The sequence below is a fragment of the Cervus canadensis genome, chromosome 13, assembly GCF_019320065.1.
Source record: "Cervus canadensis isolate Bull #8, Minnesota chromosome 13, ASM1932006v1, whole genome shotgun sequence".
Classification (NCBI taxonomy): domain Eukaryota; kingdom Metazoa; phylum Chordata; class Mammalia; order Artiodactyla; family Cervidae; genus Cervus; species Cervus canadensis.
In genome coordinates, this window is record NC_057398.1 from 14,335,321 (window position 1) to 14,357,899 (window position 22,579).

The 22,579-nt window shown below is 41.3% G+C and overlaps 1 protein-coding gene across 1 annotated transcript in view; it reads left to right on the forward strand.

Annotated features, from left to right (window-relative positions):
• Window positions 1-22,579, forward strand: part of NIBAN1 (niban apoptosis regulator 1) — a 171,444-nt gene that overhangs the window by 71,367 nt on the left and 77,498 nt on the right. Inside the window, exons 2-5 of the mRNA XM_043484731.1 lie at window positions 1,605-1,735; window positions 5,442-5,573; window positions 12,991-13,105; window positions 17,138-17,305. Of these exons, the coding sequence (XP_043340666.1) occupies window positions 1,605-1,735; window positions 5,442-5,573; window positions 12,991-13,105; window positions 17,138-17,305 (546 nt within the window). The remainder of the gene's footprint in view (window positions 1-1,604; window positions 1,736-5,441; window positions 5,574-12,990; window positions 13,106-17,137; window positions 17,306-22,579) is intronic.

Consider the following 22,579-nt stretch of genomic DNA (forward strand, 5'->3'; position numbering starts at 1 on the left):
AAATGTCATTTTATTGAGGGAATAAGTGAGAATTCCCCTTTACTTCATATATATTATGAGACCTAAATGCCTGGGCCACAGTAGGACTTTCCGTATAGAGAGAATGAGTTTGAGCAAGCTCCGGGAGATGGTGAAGGACAGGGAAGCCGAGCGTGCTGCCGTCATGGGGTCACAGAGTTGGACATGACTGAGGGACTGAACAACAAGTCATACACTTGTGGGTGTTTGGGGCAGTGATTCCATAGGCATAGACGTTGGCAAGTACGGATTCATGGTTCTCATATTGAGTATCTTTATCTATGTGGTTATAACCCTTCACTTAGTTTTGAAATTTTACACGCATAATAGCTCTAAACAAATTTTACTGTATGTTTTAATATTTCTCTGTTGACTATAATATCAAATTTGAAAACAAAAATTATGCCAGGTTCACATGAGAGCATTTAAAAATACTTTGGAATATTATATCAGATTTACTTTTTTCAAACTAACATTTCATTCCAAGGACTAACAGCTGGTAAGCACAGTCAGTGGGACCTGTATTTATTTCTATTCTTAGTGGTAAGTCCTTGAAAGGTTGTGAGGATTTCTCATCTGCTTCAGAATGCTCCTTTGGCCTTCCTCCCCTATTTTTCCTTCTCCTTTCCTGCAGTTTGGTTGCCCAGGTTGGAAAAGCTCAAGAGCATTCCAGTGCCTAACTCTCCCTCTCCCTCCATCTCCAGTCCTCAACCTCCCGCCTCCCCCACATGATTAATCTTCAGCTTTATTTTCTTCTGGTGTTGAGAGTTCATATTGTAGTTATCGGTCTTGGTTGTCAGGCAGCTGTACTTCCATGGGTATATTTCACTGTCATGTAGATTCCAAGAAAAGTGTGGACTAGTGAGCACCTTCTTTTATAGTTAGGATGCTGGAGCCCAGAGAGGAGTGACACCCAAGGTCATACGGCTGGGTCACTTCTCTGTCTTCTAGAATTGGGACCAGAATTCAGGTCTCAAGGCTCCTAAGCCAAAAGTTTCCCCATGATAATTATATAATTCTTCAAATCACAAAAAAACTTTTAGACTAGAGACATAGGAGCAAAACTAGAAGAAATAGTTTGTTGATTTTATCCAGGGCTGTGGATCAGCAGGACTAGAAGTGGAGCCTCAGGATCTGAGAAAAAAAAATGGAGTGATGCGTGTGCAGAGCTGAAATGGTGGACCCTGGGACTGTGGGATTGCCGTGCAGGAGGAGTTGAATGACTGGCGGTAGAGGATAATGAAGAGCAAGGTGAAGTGGAGAACAGGGTGAGGTCGAATGGTGGTTGTAGAAGAACTGGGAGGATGGTTGAGTTTATGGTCATGACAATGGGCTGTTGATGTAAAGTGGAGCAAGTTGGTAACTGGATAGATGGTCCTCAGGGACCTTGAAGTCCCTCAGGGTGATGCCAGAAGGGGGGGAATCGATAAAGGTATCAAAGTTCTCAGGAACTGTGGGAAAATAACAAATCCCTAGAAAGCAGAGGTGTGGGGAACCTTGAGGGGGTATTTATAGAATTATGGAGATCTGTGTCTATTCTGTGACAGACGATGCATTTCTAAATTCTGATTTTCATATTTTTTCAGGGAAAACGGAGGCAGCCATCAAAAACTTCAGTCCCTACTACAGTCGCCAGTACTCTGTGGCTTTCTGCAATCATGTGCGCAGTGAAGTAGAACAGCAAAGAGATTTAACATCACAATTTCTGAAGACCAAGGTAACCCATGGACGTTTGGTTTCCATATTTCTCCCACTAAGAATGATTTATAACTCATAATATTTCTGAAAAAAGCAATAATTTGTGTGACAGTTTAAAAAAATCTGTTCTCAAATCATGCTCAAAAAGCTAATTTGCCCGGAAGTTAGAACATAGGATTTCTTGTTGATGGTGCAATCCATATAAAAAGAAAACAAGCATGATTTCCAATTTTATTATCTTTTTCCACGCTGATGCTTTGATGTCAGGAAATTTGACTTGCTCTGATGAAGTTCAGTACAAAAAAAGTCATAATTTCAGTGCCTGATACTTCTGGCATTTTAAATTTGGTCATTGATCAAATGTGATTTTATTGTCTAAACTGTAGTTTATTCTTTCTCCTTTGCTCCATTATCATAATTACCCACAGCCTAAATAAATATTTATTAATACTATGTGCCAGGCCCTGGGGCTTCCCAGGTGGCACTAGTGATAGAGAGCCTGCCTGCTAATGCAGGAGACAAGAGACATGGGTTCGGGAAGATGCCCCGGAGGAGGGCACGGCAGCCCACTTCAGTATTCTTGCCTGGAGAATCTCATGGACAGAAGAGCGTGGCGGGCTACAGTCCATAAGGTTGGAAAGAGTCAGACATGACTGAAGCAACTTAGCTTGCATGCTTGCTCACCAGGCCCTATTCTAAGTACTAGAGAACAAGACAAATTTTCTGCTTTCCTGTTAATATTCAAAGAGAAGAAAGACAATAAATAAATAAATGAATAGCAGGTGATATCATGTAATAAGAAATGCTATCAAGTAAAATAAAATAGGAGTCATGAATATTTCAGAGAAGCCTTTTGTGGAGATGACATTTGAGCAGAAACTAGAGTGAAATAAAAGAATAGGCTGTGTGAGTATCTGTGGAAAGAGTGTTCCAAGCACATGGAACAAAATTGGAAAGATTTTGCAGCAGTTAAAAGTGCAGCAGGAAGGCTGATGTGTGAGAGCCTTGTGAGCAAGGGAGGGAGTTGAAAAAGGAATACAGAGTGACTAATAGAAGCCAGATCGTATAGGACCATAGACCGCAGTAAGGGTTTTTATTTTAAGTGTGATGGGAAGTTATTGGAGGGTATGGAATACAGAGGGACTTATAATTTTAAGTGATCTCTCTGGGCTTTCTGTAGAGAATAGGCTACAGGGAGGGACATGAGAGGGAACTGGAAACTGGCAAGAAAGACTGTAGCAGTCCAAGAGAAGGATGACAGCAAATTGGACTAGGGAGGTGGTGGAGGCAGTTGGGAGAAGACTCCACGTCCGAGCTGACTGAACTTGCAGATGGGTTGGATACGAGAGAACAGAAGAAGAGAGAATCAGTGATGACTGCTTTCAGCCTGAGCAAATAAGCAGAAGGATTTGTGTTTTTCCTCAGGAGAGTCAGAGGTGAATGGGATCCTAAGTTCACTTCTGTTCATGTTATGTTTAAGATACTTATTTGACATGCACCTGTGGAAATATTGAAATAGATAGTTAAATGCTCTGACTTGGAGCTCAGTGGAGAGGTTGAGGCTAGAGAATAGAAATTTGGGATTTCTTAGCTCCTAACTGGTATTGAAGTCATGGGACATGATCAAGGAAGAGTGTAAACAGAAAAGGAGAAGTTCCATGACCAAGTCCTGGCCCCTGCAACATTTGGAGATCAGAAAAAGGAGAAGATTCCAGCAAGATGGACTGGAAAAAAAAATAGCCTGTGGAGTAGGAAAAAAAAACCAGGGAAGTGCAATGTGCCTGAGAGAAATAAAGAAGGGATTTCAAGAAAGGGTGAATGATAAATGGGTCCAATACTGCTGCTAGTTGACCAACAGATTTAGTGGCATGGGTTTGCAGACATAACTGATTGTCATCCCCATAAAATAGTTATTGAAAAAATTTAGATAGTTTGATAAAAGTGAAAATTCTGGTCCACATCCCCAGAGATTCTTATGTAATAAATCTAGGGTGAGCCCATATTTTTAACAAGCATATCAGTTGATTTAAGTGGCCCAGTTTTAAGAAGTGCTGTGTGTAACAACTATAAAATTACGCTTATATATGGTTTCAGTCTCATTTAAAGAGGAGAGTGAGGGCCTCTTTTACATGTTAAGGAGTCCAAGTAGGAGAGTGCCTCATCATCTGTCTCAATACCCTGAAATTTACCTTAGAAATTCCATCCCTGAGTGGATTTTTAAAACGATGAGCATATCTATCTTATCTGTATATGCTTTGTATAAATTTTGCTTGAAAATGAAGAGACATTTCTAAAGGGACTATGGTTTTCTTTCATTAAGATATAGTTGGCTTACAATATTGTGTTAAAGGCACTCTAGTTTTTTCTTTTTAATTCATGTTTTAATTGGAGGAAAATTGCTTTACAATGTTGTTTTGGTTTCTGCCTTACAACAACATGAATCAGCCATAATTACACGTATATCCCCTTCCTCTAGCACCTCCTCCCCTTCCCCTCACCCCACCTCTCTAAGTCATCACAGAGCACCAGTCTGAGCTCCATGTGTTATACGGCAACTTCTCACCAGCTCTCTGTTTTATGGGGCTCCCTGCTGGCTCATATGGCAAAGAATCTGCCTTCAATGCAGGCGACCTGGTGGATCCCTGGGTCGGGAAGATCCCCTTTACACATGATAGTGAATATATGTCGATGCTGCTTTCTCCATTTCTCCCGCTCTCTGCCTCCCCCACTGCGTCCACAAGTTTCATTCTCTACATCTGTGTCTCCATTCCTTCCCTGAAAATAGGTTCATCAATCTTTCTAGATTCCGTGAAAGAATGAATTTGAGTCAGTTCTAGTGAGGTGGATGAACCCAGAGCCTGTTTTACAGAGTGAAGTAAGTCAGAAAGAGAGGCAGTATAGTTTATGAATAACATAATTGTAAAGTCAGTGACACACGAAAGACAAGAGGCCCATTCCTATATTTTGAGATAATACGTGAGGCAGGATGAGAATTATCCCTTACACAGTTAGCCCAATAGAGACCTGTCTAGGAACCTAACAGGGACTTCCCTAAAGCATTTATTTCACCAGCGTTATTAATGAGAAACCCACAAACCTTGAAATTGAAGAGGTAGAATGAAGGTTTGCTGGCTTGCCTGCTTGTTCTTTAACCAGAGAGCAAGCATGATCTCTTTGAGGAGCTTGGAGGTAGGTTAAGTTTTATAGCCCGGGTCCCCAGAGCTTTGCGTTTGGGAAAACCACTGAGCACTGACTATTGAGGCAGCCACTGAAGGTTGACAAATAGGGGAACAGCCTGTGAACTCCCCTGTTTTTTCAGGAATTAACCCTGAGGCATATTCAGGGTGCTGGGATAGATGTTCACAACTTACAGCTAACCACCTCTCTCCCTCTCTTCCACAGAGTATATGAAGAATTTATTAAGTACCACATGTATGCAAGGCATAACCTTGCTACTATAATCCCTTCTACCATATGCTTCTGTTCTTGGAGGATAATGGAGGGAATGCAGATTACAAAGTTATCAATAAGACAAATATTTGCATTTGGTCAGGGAGAGAAGTAGGAATGGGGAATGTGGAGGGAAGTGGGGAAAACAAGAATTTCCCGAGGATCTCAGCACAAGATAGCTTCCAGAAATATTCCTTGAAATACCAGGAATAGGCAGTGATAGCATGATATGCCATCTTTTGTTGTCATGGTTAATTGTATTCATCTTCTTTAAGCCGCCACTGGAGCCGGGAACTGTTTTGTATGAAGGAGAACTGTCACAGTTTGCTGAGGACATAAAGAAATGGAGAGAGAGATATGTTGTGGTTAAAAATGACTTTGCTGTGGAAAGCTATGAGAACAAAGAGGTAAGACATTTCCTTGTTACCGCTGGTTCTTGCAGCACTCTTAAATGTTGTCTGGGTTGATTGGCATGCCCTGTTCTTTGAGACTGACCGATTCAATGAGCGCTAAGGGATTCAGGTATTCATTTCCGTCAACAGACCCTTACTGTGGGTTAGGTTAGTAGGTTCCAGGCATATCGCTGTAGAGCACACAGATGCTTGCAGAGATAGACTTTGAACAAGTGGGCGAGATAGGCTTTGAACAAGTAATTACAAGTGAGTGTGAACATGGAAGGTTCTGCTGAGTGACCAGTGCAGGAAGCTGTCCCTATAATCATGGGGCCTCGAGGTCTGCCCCCGTCACCTTCCGCAGCTCTCCCTCTCTGCTCGGCGTCTCTGCGTCTTCCCAGTCTTAAGCCTCCTGTGTCGCTGAAGAATTATCTATTAAGATTGTGTTTGGATTTGCATGGGTTCCTAAAAATTCAGAACATTTCACACACTTTATTCCATTTATACTTGTGGATTTTTTTCCATTAGCTTTTTTCTGCTTATCTCATTCTTTTCCTTGTTTGTAAAATGTGGAGACAGTGAGGTAACATATGTAAAGTGCCTAGCACCTGAGAGGACCTCAGATTTTTTTGGCTCCCATGTCTTTCCCCATCAAGGGTGGTAATGTGGTATAGATGAAAGAACATTGGGCAGAGAATTTGGAAAACTAAAGTTGAGCTCTGGCCTCCATTAAACTAGAGTGTGAGGCTGAATGATCCCACTGATTCCTTCTAGATCTCATACGGTACACATATTCAGAGAATCAGTCAATAGATTATCAAGTTCCCTTTGAAATGAATAGTGACTATTTATGGATTAAACGTTGTAACCAATTTAAAACTCCACTCTCTTGACTCTAAGTTCAAAACTAGTCAAGACATCCTCCACAGATACTCTGAGTAATCACCTCTGATGCTAAACCGTTAGGAAGAGGCTTCAGGCTGACAATATGTTTCCTTCCCATTTCTGATGGAAAACAGAAATAACATAGAATGCAAACTTATTATACCACTTCCCAGGCATACTCATACCGATTTCTTGGGTAGTCTTATTCTTTCAAACCTTCATTAAGCTAATAGCTTCTCTGCTTTCTCTACTTTAGGATTATTCAACGTTTGATTTGCTCTTTGAAGCAAATGATCAACACAGTGCAAATAATAATGATAATTACAACAAATCACTCTATATTTCATGTGTCCCACTACATCATCCTCTCAGGGAAGCTTAAGAAGAGGCAGTGGAGCATAATGGTTAATATTTTGCACTTTGAACCACACCTTTACCAGTTTCTAGATATATGTGTCCTTGCATAAGTTATTAATCTCCGTGAGCCTTAGTTTTCTCATCTGTAAAATGAATCTTTCATCACGATGTTGTTGTGAGGATTAAACACATGAATGCACTGAAGCCCTTAGCGTATGGCCAAGTGCTAGCAGAGCCCAATATAGAGCAGTTGTTGGTATGACAACTAACTGATGTGGAGGAAACACTCATGAACTCACTCTTGTATTTATTAAGGTTTTCATCACATTTGGCACTAACTGAAGTTTCATTTTGAATCAAATTTTGGTTTTTTTCCCCTTTTCATTTTAAGGTTAAAACTTGCTCCCTTAGCTTACAATTTATGAACTATATTGCTTTTTTTGCTTTGCTCATCATTTTCAAGTAAACTTGTTCTGGTTGCTAAGATATGGTCACTGAGTTTGGTAATAACCAATTTTTTTTTAAACTTGGAAAAAAATGCCCATGCAGTGTGCCATAGTTCCTCAAAGTTTTAATGATATCCTGTTTATTAATTACAAAAGGATTTTTTTTTTTTTTAATTACACCTAAGATGGAATTCCTGAGCGGTCCAGTGGTTAGGACTCCAGGCTTCCACCGTAGGACTGCAAGGGCCACAGGTTCAATCCCTGTTCAGGGAACTAAGATCCTGTATGTCACACAGTACAGCCAAAAAAAAAAACAACTTACACCTAAAAGTTATAAATTAAATATCTATAAATTACCAATTCTTTTATGAAGAATCCAGTTTTGGCTGGTAATTGAGCAGGAAAAAAAAGAACATTCTTATTTTCATTCTCAATTCCTGCTTCCTGGGGCTGGATTCGTCACCTTCTCACCACTGGGTCATTGACAAGTTATTTAACCTCTTTGAGTTTCACTTTTCTCATTGATAAAATGGAGATAATGTCTAATTCACAATGCTGTTTTGAGGATTAAATAATATAACAGATAGTGTTTTTAAAAACATAGATTAGATAACACAGTTCAGATTTGAGGCCAGTCTGAATCAAACTGTTCCTAAACTTTCTCAAGATCACACCATTTTCAATTCTTCTCTCTTTTGCTGTGGGCCCTGATATGCTTGAGCAGTTGATTAGTGGTTCTTACAAGAATGAAAACAGCCTTCTTAGACCTACAGCAGTTTGTTTTGTTTGGGTTTCTTCAATCACTATCTTATTGATGCAGAATATGTTATTGCTACCCTGATTTTGTGGCCCTTATCAACATTATTTTAGGTATTCCCAAGAGAACCACCATGCCAGACTTCAGGTCCCACAGTTTTATGGTTTCAGTTCTCAACTTGCTTGTAGCTTGTTAGTCTCACAATTTTCCCTTGACTTATGCCCTCCCATCAGAGCACGTACTTACATTTTATCTTATCTGTATGTCTGCATGAGTATATCTGTTTAACCAACTGCTTCACTGCTTTCATGATGCCTTGCAATCCTGTTATGTTTCCCAAACAGCAGAGCATTTTGTCTGCTGACCAGAATTGTTCAGATGTCATGGTATTATAATTCCATCCTAGACCATTTTACTGAAAAACAGCCTCATGTATGAGGGCAAGTGGTGGCATATTTTATCATTGTTACATTTTTATGCTTTTGGTAAAAATCCTTAGCAGCCATAATTGCACTTGCATGTCCCACAGTCTCATTAGTCATCAGTCTCCAAGTATTTTGTGCTGTAAATATCTGTATGTGTCATCATTCTTGTGGTTATTAGAATGATTCAGGTGCTAGCATCTGAAATAAGTGTAGTGTGGAATTTCTAGAAGTTACTGAGATTACGTTTCTCTCCTTTGAGAGACGTGTCTACAGTGAGTCTTCCTGAGATTAGAGACTCTGATTTATCATCTTGTGACCATTACACAAAAGTACTGAAACACCCACAAGTAGCAAGTACGTAAACATTTTTTTCACCTTAGCTCCGGGAGGCACCATGACCCATGTCAGGTCAAGTAAAGTTCCACCCTGACTGAAGCAATTGCTCTAGTCTAGAGCTGGTCATATGATTTTGCAAAAAAAAAAAAAAAAAAAGCTACATTAATCAAAACAGCATGTTATTGCACAAAAACAGACATATGGATCAATGGAATAGAATAGAGAGCCCAGAAATAAACCCACACACTACAATCAATTAATCTTCAACAAAGGAGGAAAGAATATCCAATGGAGAAAAGACAGTCTCTTCAACTCTTTGTGACCCCACGGACTGTAGCACACCAGGCTACTCTATTCTCTACTGTCTCCCACAGTTGTCTCATATTTGTGTCCACTGAGTCAATGATGCTATCTAACCATCTCATCCTCTGCCATCCCCTTCTCCTTTTGCCTCAGTCTTTCACAGCATCAATGTCTTTTCCAATGAGTTGGCTCTTAGTATCAGATGGCCAAGGTATTGGAGCTACAGCTTCAGTATCAGTCCTTCCAGTGAATATTCAAGGTTAATTTCCTTTAGGATTGACTGGTTTTATCTGCTTGCAGTTCAAGGGACTCTCAAGAGTCTTCTCCAGCACCATAATTTGGAAGTATGAATTCTTCAGTGTTCAGCCTTCTTTATGATCCAAATCTCACATCCTTGCATTACTATTGGAAAAACCATAGCTTTGACTATGCAGACCTTTGTCGACAAAGTGGTGTCTCTGCTTTTTAATATGCTGTCTAGATTTGTCATAACTTTCCTTTGAAGGAGCAAGTGTCTTTGAATTTCATGGTTGCAGTCACAGTCTGCAGTGATTTTGAAGCTCAAGAAAATAAAATCAGTCACTGCTTCCACTTCCCCCCTTTTATTAATATTTGCCATGAAGTGATGAGACCAGATGCCATGATCTTAGTTTTTTGAATGCTGAGTTTCAAACCCACTGTTTCACTCTTTTCTTTCACCTTCATCAAAAGGCTCTTTAGTTCCTCTTCACTTTCTGCCATAGAGTGGTATCATCTGCATATCTGAGGTTACTGATATTTCTCTCGGCAGTCTTGATTCCAGCTTGTGCTTCATTCAGCTTGGCATTTCGCAGGGTGTACTCTGCATATAAGTTAAATAAGCAGGGTGATAATATGCAACCTTCTTGTACTCCTTTCCCAATTTGGAACCAGTCCATTGTTCCGTGTCCGGTTCTAAGTGTTGCTTCTTGACCTGTATACAGATTTCTCAGGAAGTAGGTCAGGTGGTCTGGTATTCCCATCTCTTGAAGAATTTTCCAGTTTGTTGTGACCCATACAACCAAAGGCTTTAGCATAGTCAGTGAAGCAGAAGTAGATATTTCTCTGGAATTTTTTTGATTTTTTTATTATCCAATGAATGTTAGCAATTTGATCTCTGGTTCATCTGCCTTTTTTAAACCCACCTTATAAACCTGGAAGTTCTCAGTCCATGGACTGCTGAAGCCGAACTTGAAGGATTTTGAGCATAATCTTACTATCTTGTGAAATGAGCACAACTGTGCAGTAATTTGAATATTCTTTGGCATTGCCTTTCTTTGGGGTTGGAATGAAATCTGTCCTTTTCCAGTCCTGTGGCCACTGCTGAGTTTTCCATATTTGCTGACATATGGAGTGCAGCACTTTAACAGCATCATCTTTTAGGATTTAAAATAGCTCAGCTGGAATTCCATCACCTCCACTAGCTTTGTTATTAGTAATGCTTCTTAAGGCCCACGTTACTTCGCACTCCAGGATGTCTGGCTCTAGGTGAGTGACCACACCATCATGCTTATCCGGGTCATTAAGATTGTTATTGTGTAGTTCTTCTATGTATTTCTGCCACTGCTTCTTAATATCTTCTGCTTCTGTTAGGTCCTTGCCATTTCTGTCCTTTATCGTGTCCATCCTTGCTTGAAATGCTCCCTTACTATCTCCAGTTTTCTTGACAAGATCTCTAGTCTTTCCCATTCTATTGTTTTCATCTATTTCTTTGCATTGTTCACTTAAGAAGGCCTTCTTCTCTCTCCTTGTTATTCTCTGGAACTCTGCATTCAGTTGGGTATGTTTTTCCCCTTTTCCCTTGCCTTTCACTTGTCTTCTCAGCTACTTGTAAGGCCTCCTCAGACAACCATTTTGTCTTCTGGCATTTCTCTTTCTTTGGAATGGCTTTAGTCACTGCCTCCTGTACAATGTTATGAACCTCTCTCTATAGTTCTTCAGGCACTCTGTCTGCCAGATTTAATCCCTTGAATCTGTTTGTCACTTCCACTGTATGATCATAAAGGATTTGATTTAGGTCATACCTGAATGGTCTAGTGGTTTTCCCTAGTTTCTTCAATTTAACCCCGGATTTTGCAGTAAGAAGTTTATGACCTGAGCCACAGTCAGCTCCAGGTCTTGTTTTTGCTGACTGTATAGAGCTTCTCCATCTCCAGCTGCAAAGAATATAATCAGTCTGATTTCAGTGTTGACCATCTGGGGATGTCCATGTGTAGAGTTGTTTCTTCTGTTGTTGGAAGAGGGTGTTTGCTGTGACCAGTGTGTTCTCTCGACAAAACTGTTAGCCTTTGCACTGCTTCATTTTGTACTCCAAGGCAACACTTGCCTGTTACTCCAGGTATCTCTTGACTTCTCTTTTGGCATCCCAATCCCCTATGATGAAAAGGAAATCTTTTTTGTTATTTACAAGGTTTGTAGGTCTTCATAGAACCATTTATCTTCTCCAGCATTAGTGGTTGGGGCATAGACTTGGATTACTGTGATGTTGAATGGTTTGCCTTGGAAACAAACTGAGATCATTCTGTCATTTTTGAGATTGCACTGAAGTACTGCATTTTGGACTCTTGTTGACTACAATGGCTACTCCATTTCTTCTAAGGGATTCTTGCCCGTAGTAGTAGATATAATGGTCACGTGAGTTAAATTCACCCATTCCAGTCCATTTTAGTTCACTGATTCCTAATATATCAGTGTTCACTTTTGCTATCTCCTGCCTGACCATGTCCAATTTACCTTAATTCATGGACCTAACATTCCAGGTTCCTATGCAATATTGTTCTTTACAGCGTTGGATTTCACTTTCACTATCAGATGCATCCAACACTGAGTGTCCTTTCTGCTTTGGCCCAGCCACTTCATTCTTTCTGGAGTTATTTCTCCACTCTTCTCCAGTAGCATATTGGACACCTTCTGACCTGGAGCTTCATCTTCTGGTGTCATGGTTTTTTGCCTTTTCATACTGTTGAAGGGGTTCTCATGGCAAGAATACTGGAGCGGTTTGCCATTCCCTTCTCCAGTGAACCACATCTTGTTAGAGCTCTCCACCATGACTTGTTCATCTTGGGTGGCCTTGCATGGCTTGGCTCTTAGCTTTATTGAGTTATGCAAGCCTCTTTGCCATGACAAGGCTGTGATCCATGAAATCAACTATACTTCAGTTTTTAAAAAAAAGGGAAAAAAATTTTAAGATTAAGAAAAAAAAAAAGGAAAAAAGGGCTGGGGTTGGTTGTCTCCTGACCTAAAATCCCCAGGGCACAGGCCCAGCTTCAGGTGTGGTTGGATTCACGGTTCCAGTGATGTCGGAACTCAGTTTGTTCTTTCTTCCATCTGAAATCTTTGCCTTCATTCAGCCTAGCTTCCTTACTAGGCCCAAATCTCCATTGTCAGAAACCTTCAGACTTCTCCACAGTAACAAGATGGCAGCCCAGTGTCCTGTCCTCACCTCCTCTCAGAGCCAGAGGCTTTCTGTCAGCCTCGATTGCAAGTCCTGAAGCTCACTATGATTGGATTGAATCAGGTCATGTGATCCTTCCTGACCCAATCGCTGCATCCAGGATATCACCAGTGGAAACTGTAAGAACCTTTCTTGCTGACCCTAACACTCACTCTGATTGGACATGCTGAGGTCATGTGCCCTTCCCTGTCCCAACCAATACAGCCAGAACATAGCCAGTGAAAAATAAAAGAGCATTTCTTTCTTTTTTGGTCCTAGAGCAAGTCCTGATGTTTACTATGACAGAGGCTGCTGGTGCAAAATATAATTTTTGTATAAATGGCTCTTACTCAATGTGGGAATTTCTATCTCTGAGTGTATGGTGTTTGGGTTGTCTATTTCTAATATTCCTGATATTTCCAAAAAATCCAATGAGGAAAAAGTCCATTCATTTTTGCCTTTCCTTTCTTAGGCCTATCAGAAAGGAGCTCCCCCTAAAAGCCGAATTCTTCCTGCTGGTGGCAAGGTGCTAACCTCAGAAGATGAATACAATTTATTATCTGATCGGCATTTCCCAGACCCTATTGGTGAGTTACTGAGCATTCCTTCCCAAGACAAAATTCCTAAACATGTTCTGTTTGGTAAGACCAGTGCTTCTCAAGGGTGGGAGTGGGGAGATTTCACTCTCCAGGGACATTTGGCTGTATCTGGAGATATTTTTGGTCATCACAACTTGGGAGGATGGTGCAATAGACATTTAATGAATAGAGGCCAATAATTCTTGCTAAATATCCTACAATGCACTGAACTGTCTTTGACAGTGAAGAATTATCTGGCATTAAATATCAATAGGCCAAGGTTGAGGAACCCTGGGCTAGACACACATTCTCCATAGGCAAATGGAAGATATAATTTCTCTAATTTAGGTAAACCTTGTACCACTTCTGTTACTTTAAATCATATTTGGTAATACACAAGTCAGTCACTGTGTTTCTAGCATATAGAAAATGTACTGTTGGTCAGATATCTTGAGGTTTTGGAATATATTGCAAGCTTTACACAGGACAGCAAAAATAAATATGTTGGGCCCAGTCTGTGAAATGCACAATCCCATCTTTCAGTAAAACCTGTCAGAGAATGTTATTTTTCTAATTTTAGGATGATTTGCAATAAAATATCCTAAGTCAACAAAATACTTTTAGTAGGCATTAGACATTAGAGTAACTCTTAGGTACTGTGTAAAAAAGCATTGTGTTAATTAGCATATCTATAAATAATAGCTGAATACTGCTATAGAGAGAGCACTGAACTGAGAATTTGAAGACTGGATTTTCATCTGGTTCTGTGATGCTTATCAAGCATTTTCCTTAGCCATTGCTGAACCTTTCTGAATTCTGCTTCTTCCAACTCTAGGGACTTGAAATTGAAAATCTAGAAGGTTATTACCAACTCTAACATACTTTCATTCTCATTCATTTCACTTTTTCCATGCTGAGAGTGTAAGGGATAATATACAGACCAAATAGAGCGTTTCCTAGAGATTCATGAACTGTGGATAATGTAATAACTCCATCTGGCTTTGTGTAAATCAAAGCACACAATAATTACCTAGTTTCTTGAAGAGAGTCCTGGTTCTTATTAATAGGTATAATCATTTCACTGGAATTTATGGGGGAAAATGTAAAATAATTTTATCAATTGTTATTTCAGTGCAGAATGCTTAGTGTACTGTTTTTAATAACACTGTTATAGGATTAGAACACAAACCATAAACTTAGATTAACAAACTCTTACTAAGTAATTCAAGCTAAAACAACACTTTATGTGTACTATATGTATTATTATATTTTCTTTTAATGTCTACTTACATGTTATCTTGGCTCTGGAGCTGCCCCTAGAAATGGGAATACCAACATGTTAACTCTTTAGAACCCCTTCAAAGAACTTTCCAATGAAATCAGTCAGAACGGATAATACATTTATTGATTTATTGATGAGATCAAATCAGAAGGAATGAAAACGAATAAAAACCACAAGGCCTGGGTGACTACTGCTGCTTGACCCAGAACTTCAGACTGGGTATTTCAGTGACTTTTTAAATTGTATGTTGTGGCCTTCTCAGTTTTAAAAATAGAATATTCAATAGGAGATCATTTGTGATATCCTTGTAACTCAACTCAGAAAAAATGCAGACTAGAAATAATGGCATCTGGAAAATTATTGTAAGAAGTTAAGTGAGTTATAACTAGAGGACAATAGAAATGAATTTTGTGGGGCTTGCTAAAGCATTGAAATGTAAAGGGTGAATGTTGCTTTCAGTTGTTTATACGATATTGTGACATCTTGGAAAGGGCAAGGAGAGTTGTTTCACAAACTGATTACTGTGTGATTCTAATTTTATTGGAAAGAATAAAGGCACCATAAAGATTGGAGGAATTAACTTCACTTGAGAAAAAGCACTAAAGGGTTTATCAACATAGGTCTTCTTTACACAGTAATTAGCCAAAACTTAGTGGCGTTGGCAAACCAAAGTGCAGTGAAGGCTGGAAATGTAGTCTTTAGTCTATGCAGGTACTTGCTAAACTAAAAATCAGGGAGTTGATTACTGAGAAAGAGGAGAGGATAGAAATGTGTTACAGCCAGAGGTCTCTGCTATCGTATTCAATCATTTATTCATTTGTTGGCATTCGTATGTTGATTCATTCCTTGATATTTTGCTTAGGACTGGTGAGCTCAAGATTGTGCTCCCAACATGTACAACTTTGTTAAGTTCAGAAATGGAACTCCCATGTGTGCCCCAGGAAATCTATTCCATATCTAAACCAATCTCAGCTTGCCGGTAGCAAGACTGTTCTCCAGCTTTCCTTATGGTTATGATCCATTTCTTGGTATGCCCATTGCTTTCAGTTGCCTCTTAGTATGTCCCTCTCCCCTTGCTTCCCTTGAGATAGTGCCCATTATGTGGGCAGGGAGCCCAGAATTCATTTTTCCTTCTGCTTGTTTTCCACGACTCTAGAAACAAGCTGGGGCTCATTTAAATGAATGCAATATCATAGAAATGGAATGCATGGAGAAGAATAAAGTTTGGACAGGAGATCTGAGTAATTGTATGGCTCAACTTGAATTTCTTGGAATTGATTTTGAAGAAAGGGCTGAAAGTTCTATTGTTTAAGGCTTTAAAAATTTCCTAGGACCTCATAGCATATTTATTCATTTAACAAGCTGTAGTACAACATCTACTAGGCTTGTATGCTATGAGTTGAGTTGAGCATGCCGAGATATGTATGATGGAGCCTCCATCCTCAAGGAGCTCCAGGGCAGTGGTTCTGCTTCTGGGGAGAATTAATTGAAGGTTGTTGTTGTTTAGTCACTCAGTCATGTCCGACTCTAGCCTGCCAGGTTCCTCTGTCCATGGGATTCTCCAGGCAAGAATACTGGAGTGGATTGTCATTTCCTTCTCCTGGGGATCTTCCTGACCCAGGGATCAAACCTGCATTGGCAGGTAGATTCTTTACCTCTGAGCCACCAGGGAAGCCCTAATTGGAGGTGGGGGAGGCTTATCTCACTTTATGTCCCTCACTCTGAGTGTGGGAACCAGACACAAACACAGATCATTATGATATTTTGGGAAGACAAGGTAGGGAGCGCTCTACTTTGTCTCTGGTGGCAGAGGGTGGTGCCAACAAAGTCATCCCAGAGGAGGTGGCTTTTGAACTGAGTTTCCAAGGATAAATGAGACTTTTCTATGCAAAAGTATGGTGGAAGGAAAAGAAAGCATGAATTGCAGAAGCAACATGCAAAGTCATGGGAAGGATGACGATACCTCCTTTGGGAGAGCAGAGAAGAGAGTGGGCAGAAACCAGCACAGAACAGGGCAAACACCAACACTTAAAGATGGAGAGAAGGGGCAGAGGAACCAATAAAAGTGAAAAGGGGCAGCAATGTTTAAAAAGCATGGAGAAGGTCACGCTCCTGGAAGTCAAGGGAAGAGAATGTTTTCAAAGGAAGGGGTAACTGGCTGCAACAGATAATTCCTGATCAGGTTGAAAAGATGGGTAATAAAAAAGAAGCTGTAAGCCAGCAGTCAGGATGACATTAGTGACCCAGGCTGTTTGGTTTGGGGACTGGTGAAGAAGGAACAAGTCTAGGGTGAGAATAGGGGTTGATGGCATCAAGGCTGCAAATGCTGGTTTGGGAGTGACGGGTGGGGGTGGGGGGCGGGCGGGAAGAGAGTGGAGAGCAGAGAGCAGACCTGGTGAATCAGGAGCTGGTAGGGTGAGTGTCCAACAGGCGGACACAGTGGCAGCTGAGGAAAGACCCAGCTCTGAGTGTGGCTCATTCCAGGTGAGGAAGCTGAGCTCGATTGTGTCTGACGGCCTTGGCCGTCCCTGTGGACGGGAGGTGAGGCCACCTGCTCAAGTGAGGCAGGGGAAGCTGGTGCGGGATGCGAAGGGAGCCTGAACTCTCCTTTTCCCCGACCCTGCAAAGACACTTCATACCACCTTTTCAGCCCACTGGCTTGCCCCACAGTCTGAAGGAAACTCTCACAGCCTGAAATAGGAATTTTAAATAAGACATACACATTTTAAAATGTCTCGGTGTTTTCCATGTTTCCTCAGCGTCCAGTGAGAAGGAGAACACGCAGCCCTTTGTGGTCCTGCCCAAGGACTTCCCGGTGTACCTGTGGCAGCCCTTCCTCAGACACGGCTACTTCTGCTTCCGGGAGGCCGCTGACCAGAAGAAGTTCAGTGCGCTCCTGAGTGACTGCATCAGACATCTAAATCATGGTAGGCGCGGCTGCCCGCTGGTCCCCCGCTGGGCTGCCTTTTCTCGCTTGGCCTGGTCAGTCAGCTGTAGAGTGATTTCTTGAAAGAGCCACAGGTGGTGTTGCCTTGGGGAAGGAGAGGGAAGCTGAGCGAAGTGTGAGTTTCGTACACAAGGAGCGCCGTCGATTTGCTAGCTGCTTCATCTGGGCAGGGTGTGCTGCGTGTGTGTGCTTGCGTGCCAAGTTGCTCGGTGGTGTCCAATTCTGTGCAACCTCATGGACTGTAGCCCGCCAGGCTCCTCTGTCCATGGGATTCTCCAGGCAAGAATACTGCAGTGGGTAGCCATTTCCTCCTCCAGGGGATCTTCCTGACCCAGGAATCGAACCCTCGTCTCTTATGTCTTCTGCATTGGCAGGCAGGTTCTTTACTGCTAGTTCCATCTGGGAAGCCCAGGGCAGGGGAGCCTCAGTGAAGCAGGACATGAAGTAGGTGTCTGAGGGCCCGTGTAGGCAGAGCACCATATTCATGTATATGATTTTGAGTATAATGCCTCCTCCTCCTCTTCTGTCCTGATTGTTTTTTTAAATATTTATTTTAATTTTATTTATTTTTGGCTGTGTCTTTGTTACTGCACATGGGCTTTCTCTAGCTGCGATGAGCAGGCTTCTCACTGCAGTGGCTTCTCTTGATGCAAAGCACAGACTCTAGGCATGGGGGCTTCAGTAGTTTCGGTGCTTGGACTTAGATGCTCCGTGGCATGTGGCATCTTCCCGGACTAGGGATTGAACCGGTGTTCCCTGAATTGCAAGGTGGATTCTTAACCACTGGACCACCAGGGAGGCCCCTGTCCTGACTTTTAAAAAATCTCAATGACATCAAGAATGAACCAGTTATCCCTAAGAAAATCCTAGTCCTTATGACATTTCATTTTTCTCACTTTTATTTCCAAATTGGTTACTCAAAACTTTAGGGTACAGAAGAATCACCTGGAAAACTTGCTGAACAGAATTTTTTTGGTTCCACCCACAGACATTCACTGGGTCTGTGGTGGGGCCCTGATTTTGCTTTTCTAACAAACTGCCGAGAGATGCTGATGCTGTTGGTCCACAGACCACACTTGGCGTGGCATTGCTTCAGACCATGTTGCCTCTATATACCGATTTAATTGTTATGTCTGTAATAAAAAAGACTGCTCATGCTGGTATGTGATATTTTTGAAAAGTTGATATGAATACTGGTTTTTCTGGACTCCACAAGGCCTTCTGTTACAGATAATTGAGCTCTTTGTCATTTGGCAGTTGGAAAGGTAACCAGTAAAGTGTTATTGAGAGCTTACTCTGTGCCAGCCTCTCTAAAGGTATTAAGAATAGAATAATGAACCATGCAAATTCCCTCTCTCTGGGGTCTACATTCAAACAGGAAGGAGGGACAAACACATGCACCAATTCAGAAGACAACTTGATGGTTGTCAAAGATATATGTTACAGAGTAACTGGAAGTTGTTGCACTGGGAAGAATGGAGAAGGCTGGTCAGAGGAGGCCTCTCTGGGCAGGTGACATTTGAGTTGGGTCACCTCATTCTTCTGTGCCTTTATTTCCTAATAAAGCTAACTGCATTGTATACTTTGGAGAAGGAAATGGCTACCCACTCCAATATTCTTGCCTGGAGAATCCCATGGACTGAGGAGCCTGGTGGGCTACAGTCCATGGGATCGCAAAGAGTCAGACGTGACTGAACAACTGAACACACACACGCATTGTACACTTACTTTAAAGTTCTGAGGTTTCCCTGAGAGTGTCAGTTCCACAGAGCAAAAGCCGCTAGTGATGCTTCTCAACCAGTTCTTGATTTTAGCTGGTGTAGTGATAGGAGGCTAATGGAAAAAGATAGTGTCGCTCTATTTTGCTATAGCAATTCTGAGTAACATTCGTCATAATACTGGCTCATAACTCATTAGGGACTTTATAGAAATGTCACCCTTATTGATATCTTGCCTTGTGGTTTTGATGTTTTAGAGAGCAGAGAATTGCCCAGCACTGCCTGCACCATCTTACTCATTTTTTCGATTCACCTGCCTGTCTGTGTGCAGGGCCATGGTCTAGTGTGAACATGCCATTGGCACTGAACACAAGAACCATGAAGTTTCACTCAGCAGAGAATGTTCTCTACCCAGCCAGAGGGGGCTGGCTTCATTCTCCCTCCATGTACATAATAGGAATTTCTCTGGGGAGTTTTTGGAAGCATTGTAAGCCTGCATTTAGAGTCCATTTATGGAAGATATCAGTCGATTCAAAACCCCACTCTGCTCTCCAGTATGTTATCAAAGGCACTGAGATAATGAGGTCTAGTCATATGGCCCTAGTTCTTCTGTGTCACATTCCTCTGTCCAGAAAACTCACTGAGGTTTTCTGCAGACTTAGCGTGACTTGGCAGACCTTCCTGTGGCTCCCGTCAGAACCAGAGACCTTCAGAACATTGTAGAGAACTGTTCTTGATGGCAATGGGCCAATGAGCCCATGGATCTCTCCTCTCTTGCCTGTTTCTTTGTTTTTGACCACACAATGTACCACTTATCTTTACTGAGTCACTTTTTTGGGGTTTCAATCTCTCCCTGTTATTCTTTGTAGGATCTTGAGTAAACCATTAAGAGATTTCACAAACTCCCAGTTAACCATTATTTTTTTCCATAATTACCTGAAGAGTTTAGAAATAGGTATCAAATGAATGCTGTGATAGCACCAGGAACCCTGAAGGGGCTACGGAGAGCCTGCTGACCTCCATCCCCAGGCGACTAGGGTCTGGGCTGTACGCTTGTATTGTTGTCGATGGGCTCTCAGGCCAGGAAGTGCTGCTGCTGAGAATTAGGTCTGAGATATCCTAGCAGCATCATATCTGTCCATTCACAGGTCCTCAGGGATCTTTGTTCCCTAGTTTTATTGAGAGATAATTGACATATAGCATTGTTATTAGTTTCAGGTGTACAATGTAATGTTTTAATATATGATCATTGTAAAATGATCAGCACAAGTTTAGTTAACACCTGTTAACTCAAGAAGTTAACAGAATTTTTTTCTCATGAGATCTTTTAAGATCTCTTCTCTTAGCAACTTTGTAATATACAATACAGTATTGTTAACGATAGTCACCATGCCGTACAGTACATCCCCTGATTTTATTTTATAGCTGGAAGTTTGTACATTTGACCCCCTTCATTCATCCTACCCCCATCTCCCCTGGAAACAACCAATCTGTTCTCTGCTTCTATGAGTTCAGTTTTTTTTTTTTTTTTTCACGATTCCACATGTAAGTGAGATCGTACAGTATTTGTTTCTCTCTGTCTGACTTATTTCACTTAGCATAATGCCCTCAAGAGATCTTTCAGGGAAGATCATCTTATTACCTTCGTGGTGAGTTCCCCCCAGGATTTCTGTCACTTGGTGGGGTGGGGGGGTGGTCCCAGGATACCTCCTGCTGTGCTCAAATTCCCACCACACAGTCCAGGTCACTTACCCTGGGAGTTCTGGGTTCAAACTGGTCTAGGTACCCATGTCCATCCATCCTGAATCTGGAACTACTTCTTCTCTTCCTGCTTATGGAGGGGGTTTGTCCATATTTAACCCTGACAAAGGACCCAATTACACCCTACTCTTGGACAATAAGGCTATATTCCAAGGCAGGTAAGAACAAGTAGAGAGCTGTCTGCTCCTCTTTCCTTCAAGAGACAGTGCTTCCTTTGGGTGCCTCAAAGATTATTTACACTCCTAAGAAGCACAGAGGTATGTGTGTATGTGTGTGTGGTTGTTATTTTTTAAAATTTTTATTTATTTAAATATTTACATATTTATTTATTTATTTTTGGCTGCATTGGGTCTTAGTTGCAGCATGCGGGCTTCTCTCTAGTTGTAGAGTGCAGGCTTAGCCGTCCACAGCATGTGGGATATTAGTTCTCAGTCCAGGAATTGAACCTATATCCCCTGCATTGAAAAGCAGATTCTTAACATCTGGATCACCAGGGAAGCCTCTGTTGTTTTTATTTTTGACACTCTTTCATTGAGCAGGCATAAGAAAATTCCACAAGAGTAATCTTTAGCATCCCCCTTCCAACACACTGGACTAAATATGAAGCCCATTGTGGGAGGGGGAAAGGGGAGGAGAAATTTCCCCTTTAGTTCTTTTGGCTGGCAGTTAAAGTAACAGAAGATAGATTAACAGTAGAAAACCAAATTTATAACCTGTGGATGGGGAATTCACTTAAGTGTGAAGAATTTCAAAGATAGCAAGATATGGTGAGATTTATATATATTCTGAACTATGGAGAAGGAAGTGGGCGGTCTGAAGCTTCAAAGGGAAGTAGGTAATTCAGGGTTCTAAATTCATAGGAAGCTAGCAGTGTTAATATTTGGTGAACAAATGTTTGCTGGGCCATCTAAAGACAGTGAAACACACCCATCAACAGAGGAATGGATAAAGAGGATGTGGTACATAAATACAATAGAATATCATGCAGCCATCAAAAAGAATGAAATAATACCATTTGCAGCAACATGGATAGACCTAGAAAGTGTCATACTGAGTGAGTCAGAGAAGCAGAAACATCCCTTATATGCAGAATCTAAAAGGACATGAACAGATGAACTTATTTACAAAACAGAAGCAGACAGATTCACAGAGAACGAACTCATGGTTGCCAGGGGCAAGGAAGGGGAGAAGGGATAGTTAGAGAGTTTGAGATGGACCTGTATTCACACTGCTATATTCAAAATGTAGAGCCACAAGAACCTATTGTATAGAAATAAGAACTGCTCAGTGTTATGTGGCAGCCTGGATGGGAGAGAGGTTTGGGGGAGACTGGATACATGTATATGTATGGCTGAGTCTTTTTGCTGTCCACCTAAAACTATCATGACAATGTTAATCAGCTATACTCCAATACAAAGTAAAAAGTTAAAAATGACCATGGGACACAGAGAGGACTTTGATCAAAAGGCTTTACTAGGTTCCTGTCTACCACACCTAATACTTTACTACACTTATCTATGGTGGTATCTTCTTTCTAGGACAGTCCGCCTACCTTAATTCTTTTAGTCAGTAAAGGGGAAGTTAAGAGGCTCTTCCTGAATCTTTTGGGGCTTTGATTGTTTTCAGCTCAAAAGAATCCTCATACTAGAGTGGCACAGTTTGGGCTGCCAGTACGTAATCAGTCCCATCGCACGACACGTGCCTCGAGCAATTGCTCTCCTCTCTCCTTTTGGAATTTTACTGCAGTGCCTTGTCCCAGATGGGAGAAGTCAAGT